The sequence below is a fragment of the Pyrus communis genome, chromosome 6, assembly GCF_041283825.1.
Source record: "Pyrus communis isolate YQ-2024b chromosome 6, ASM4128382v1, whole genome shotgun sequence".
NCBI classification, from domain to species: Eukaryota; Viridiplantae; Streptophyta; class Magnoliopsida; order Rosales; family Rosaceae; genus Pyrus; species Pyrus communis.
In genome coordinates, this window is record NC_142570.1 from 3,043,440 (window position 1) to 3,049,272 (window position 5,833).

The 5,833-nt window shown below is 32.0% G+C and overlaps 1 protein-coding gene across 1 annotated transcript; it reads right to left on the reverse strand.

Moving 5' to 3' along the window:
* Positions 1-1,470: 1,470 nt before the first annotated feature.
* LOC137709788 (mini zinc finger protein 2) lies at positions 1,471-3,890 on the reverse strand. Its single transcript, XM_088695421.1, has one exon. It carries the CDS (start codon positions 3,744-3,746, stop codon positions 3,462-3,464), a length of 285 nt encoding a protein of 94 aa, XP_088551547.1. The 5' UTR covers positions 3,747-3,890; the 3' UTR covers positions 1,471-3,461.
* Between the last annotated feature and the right edge of the window lie 1,943 nt (positions 3,891-5,833).

The following is a 5,833-nucleotide window of genomic DNA, read 5'->3' on the forward strand; positions in this document are numbered from 1 at the left end:
AAGCGTTACGCTTATAAACAAAACATAAAGTGCAATTTACCACACACTTGGCAAAATTTTGTCGGGCAAATAATAATTCTTTACGATTTAGATATTTATATACGTAACAATGGTCTCGATTATGATCAATCAACTACAACCACATTATGCTTATTAATTAACAGAACATAAAGTTCAAATTACTACACAATTGGTCCTTGTCTTGCAATATACTATACTGTGGGAGAGCTTGGTCAGCGCTGCCCTGCTATATATATATATATATTGTTTAATGCTTACTGATCATACTGGAATATTATATGTATGTATGTTCTCAGAATATGTCAAAGGGATAATGGGGCTGGGTCACCAGAATATGTATGCAACAAACACTCTACGATTAAACAAAATCAAATGGAGGATTTGGATAGGTTTTGCCACCATCCAATTTGCTTGTAGGTCATGAGGAAAGTGCACAACATTGTAGGACACTAGGAACTTATAAATAAATAAATAAAATTATTGGAAAAGTGCGAAGAAAAAAAAAAAAAAAAAAAAAAGAAATTGCAACAATAAGCGAACGATCGATGAATATTCTAAATACTACTTGATCATGAAATGGTTTAGAAATTGGACATGACTCAACCCACATCTAATGAGAGCTATATATTGCAGTCATGATTCTGTTGCTGTCCTGAATGATCTTGTGATGCGGTTGAGATTTAATATCTATAGCAGTAGCACTACTAGAACTCAATAATGTTCTAACCAAAGAAGTCTCATCAAAAGGAGTTCTTTACAGCCATGCATATGATATCCAACTTGCTCTTTTGTTTTGTTGATATACATGTTTAATCGATCCCTCATAATTAAGGCCCTAAAGTCTTCATATGTTCAATAGTAGCATTTAGAGCTTTCTTGCATGCCCCAAAGTCTTCTTATTAATTACCTAAGAATCTTATAATTTTTTTCTATTACAAACAAAACGCAGGAATTTGAAGAAAAAAATTTATCCATTAAGGCCACTCATCAATTGCAGATAACCTTATAGTTAAATATGTAATACACTGCAGATGACACTTTACCGTAGCGGCAGAATGTAATAATGCATATGCTTTCTGGTGCGGTTTCATCCCCACTGATTCTCTTCCTCTTAATATTTAACAATTTAATCTACTAACGCTATTGTTTGTAGAAAAAAAAAATGCAATACACTACTCACTAGCTATCAAGCTAATAATTAGCTTATTAATTGTAAAATAGAGGTGGTCAAGCTTATGCACAGCCGGTAACCAATTATACAACTGTACAAATATGAATAGAAAAAAAAAAAAAAAAAAGAAGGGGCCAAATGTCTCCAAGGGCATTGAAGGGTAGTTTCCACTTTCCACTAGCTAGTTATTTAATAAAATATGGCCCGTTATGAATTTGGTTCCAACAAATTCCAGTGGATGAGCAGCAAAAATATGGCCTGTATTATGAACTTTTAAATGTTCGGGACAAAATTTATTAAATGGTGTCCTTTGTAAACATTCTTGTTACAAACTAATCAATTTTATTAACAATGATAAAGTATCAGAATTAGAAAATAATATACGTCGACTAAAAAACGATTACAACCAAGGGGGAGAAAACATATGCGATCTAGAGAGCACAACTGCATACAGAAACGATGCCAAGATTGAAAGTCAAAACAAAATAAATTGGACAGCTATAGATTGAGAGATGAATACCTTCTAACACTCAAAACCCTAGAATTGCAAAAAAGATACAAGTATTTGTGCAAATTACACTTTGTTTAAATGTTGAATTTATAGGAGATATAGGTTGAGAGATGAATACCTTCTAACACTCAAAACCCTTGACTTGTACAAAAGATATAAGTATCTGTGCAAATTACACTTTGTTTAGATGTTGAATTTATGGGTTTATTTGTTCTTATGTTAACGTTTGTAAAGAACGGCTAAGATTAGAACTAACTCATAGGCTATATGAATGATAGTTGTTATAGTAGCTATGTGGCTTAAGTTGTGCAAAGTGTTGTGCATGAGAGTTGAATTATCTTGTAGGCATGAGTGGGTCTGCAACTGTCATCTTGCTCATTCCTATTTGCTGAGTAATCGAATCAAAGAGGAGTAACATGCTCCATCTTCTCTCTTCGTTGATCAACCAAACCAATTCCTCATTGATTTTTAGTTTTTTAATTTATAATTTCAAAGCTTAATTCAAATACAAAACAAACACTAATACCTTTTGGCGGCGCAGCACGGTTGCAAAAACCAAGATGACAAGGTTTTGAATTGAATGTTAATTTGATGATTCATGAAAAAATTTGGCGTTGAATCACTAGTAAGATGAAGAAATAAAACTTAAATTTTGATTTTGTTTTTTAAAAGGAGGCACTGTTTATTTACTATTTTTTTAAGGGGGAAGATATATACATATAGACTAAAAATAAATGGGAAATAATTTGATGCTTGTAGAAAAAAGAAAAAGGCTCTTATGTTTGTTAAATAATTTTGAAAAATAAAGAAATGAGAGATATTACGAGGGATTGAACATGCAAATTAAATGCAAAAAATACCATTGTTGCTAAAAAAACACTTTGATAATGAATTAAACTGTTTATTAGTTATACGAATATAACATAAACTCATCCTAATATTTTTGGTGCTCCCAATTTTTTTAGACCCTGGACGGTTGTCCTGCTCGCACTGGGCTGAGACGTACCCAGACCAAAAAGTAGAGAGGAGGGACACTCCACAGTACTATAGTACTATAATTTCTCTTATTTTAAGCTTAGCTTTGTTGAACAAATTTTAAATAGGTTAATGTGCTGATAACATACATGATTGGATGTGTGGGCCTTTAAGAAGTTATCACATATTCAAATATATTCATGTTGAAAGAAAAATGATCAGTGTTTTGGAGCTAAAAATAATTAAACCATTGATGATGTAGGAGATTAATTATTCTGATACACCTATCCTGAAAAGAAGTTTCAATCAATATATTGGTAGGAAATTGGTGAAGTTCCCCATCTTTCCCTTCTAGTTTTGATGTATATTTTATCCTAATTTTGATGTATATTTATGTCAACAAACAATATATAGTTGAACTATGATATTTTCATTTCGATAAATTCTCAAAGAAATTCAAAGACAAACAAAGAAAAAAACAGAAACCATGAATAAATCTTATACAAAATAAAAGATTCAAACTTAATCAAAGCATGATGTATGTCTTAGTTTCTGAAGCCATAACCATATCTCAAGAACATGTACACAACACCAGTGGAGAATTATTTCTTTTGAGCAATATCAAATTAAAAGTTTGATTAATTATCTCCATATAGAGTCAAATATCTGTTGACAATGATATCGATATACAAGTCGAGAACAATCCACAAGCAGTAAATTTCAGAAATCAAAAGACCCTTTTTGTCCCTATACACACGAATAATTTGATTATTGAGTACACTATTAGCGATAAGAACTGGGTGGAGAATACTCACAAACAACCTCAGTTTCCACTTCTTTTCTGTGGAAATTTCTGTGGCAACCACAAGCAGCGCATGTAAGAGCCTTAGTTGTCCCCTCCTCACCACTTGCCATGAATTCTCTACATCCATCGACAGCATACCCTCCTAATTTTGCAGCATGATTCTTCTGGCACTCGCCATACCTCACAATTCTCACCATTGAAGATGAAGTACTCGAGCTCCTTTCCGACCTATCTCGTTTCACCACCACTTGACGCTTCTTCATGCTTCAGAAAACCCTAATCCGCCTGTGTGTTAATGTAATTGGATTGTGAGCTCAATAAAGCGTATTCGGTACTCTATGAATTCAGTACTTTAATTATCCAAACAAGGATAGGGGGGACTGCGTGGGGCGTTGTATTGGTCGTTTGGTGCCTAACCCTAAACCTAGCAGGTATATTTATATGGATTAGGGTCTCGAACATTTTTTTTAAATATTTTTATATAAAAAATATATTTATGTGGTGGGAGTTTTGGATAATTTACATGATGAGACAATCATAATAAATTAATGCTACGGTCTAGGGATATTCCTTTTTACTTGTAAGTGAGAGTTTTTAGGTTTGATTCTCGTCAAAAGCGAATTGAACCATATTATTACTAACTCATTGTAAAGCTAAGCCCACCTTTTTCCCCTGATTATAGATAACATCATTTGTTCAACAAGAGTCGAACTTAAAACCTCTCTTCATCTATAAAAGCCAAACCCAAAACCTATTAAGCAACCTTTGTTGCAGTTGATGCTTTATCGTAGTAGTGAAAGCAATAATGCCTATATACTTTGGTGGGAGTTCAATCCCCATTCCAATCTCTCTCTTCTAACATTTTACAAATTAACTTACTAATGCTGTTATTTGTCATAAAAACACCCGCTAGGAGAATTTTCTGTGCCTTTTGGGTTTACTAAGAGAGCAAAGATTTTATCAATCGACATGAATTCCTGTTGTCAGCTAATGACTGTGTAACAAGTCACAAAGAAATTGATCGCAACTTTCATAATGTAATATGCCAAAATATATATAAAAAAAAAAAAGAAAAAAGAAAAAAAAAAGTAGAAGATTGGAGAAGTTTGGTTGCAAGATCGCAACCATCTCTTTTGGATGTCTAAATAAAAGTTTCCTCTGGCTCTCTCTCGTATCAATAGTGGTCAATAAATAGTGGAATTCAAAGCAGAATTTTTTTGTCCTTACATATCAACCATGTAAAGTAAAGGAACTGGATCTCCTCCGGATCTAACCATGCTGAGCCCACTAATCAATGTATCCGGACCATTGAAATATAATTCAATGGTTATAATTATTATAACTTTTAGAAGAGACTCCTGTTTATAATCATTGGATTAAATTTTAATGGCCCAGATGCATTAATTAGTGGGCTTAGCATGAAAACCTTAGCTAGCTAGATTGGTGTTGAAATGATATCTCAACCGTCTTTGTCACATATTTAGAGCTAGTTTGGAATTGTTGTTCTTTTTTTCTTTTCTTTTCTTTTTTTTTAATAAAAAGAATTGCCTTTATTGTAGATAAGTGCTTAGTAAATTATAGTGCCAAAAGTGATTTTAGCAAAAAACGGTGCTTTAGGTTTAGGAGAAAGAGATGGGGTATGATTGTCAGTAAGAAAGCTTCATTAATTGGTACTGGTCACCCGTCTCTTCTGAAAAAAAAAAAAATAAATAAATAAATAAACTTTTTTTAAAGAAGCATGGGTAGAGACTTTCTATTGTTTTAGCCCCATAATTTTTTTTTAAAAAAAAAACTTAAATATTTGTTTACCAAGCAATTTTAGCCCCAACTATTTTTAGAAGTTGCTTTTAAAAAAAATGAGGCAACCCCCAATCTGCCTTTAGACGAATAAAAAAAATCAATTCTTAATTTAAAGTTAACTACTAATGCAAGAAAAAAAAAATTTATTTACATTTTGCCAATATGAAATGGTTTATGCACACATTTCTTCACTTTTTGCACACTTGTTTTAGCTTTTGAATTGAAGTTAAGTACTAATATATGTAAGAAAAATGAAATTTGAACTTTTGAAGTGAACAAAAAATTTGAATCACCATTTAATTATCAGATAATGTACATGAAATTATAGTTCGTTTGAAAGTGTATTTAAAATAATTGAAATCGTTTTTTGTGAAAATGTTTTTGAAACTAATCCTTAGTAAATATCTAAGTGGATCCTAAAAAACACTTGAAGTGCTTCCTGCAAGAAACACATATCTGGTGCTTCTTCTATAAATTATTTGAAGTCTTTTTGGAACCCAAAATCAATTTCACCAAAACCACTTTCAGTCATTTTAAAAACACTTTCAAA

Bases quoted from the DNA above. Each gene is read 5' to 3' on its own strand.
- LOC137709788 (XM_088695421.1), bottom strand. From the start codon at position 3,746: ATGAAGAAGCGTCAAGTGGTGGTGAAACGAGATAGGTCGGAAAGGAGC.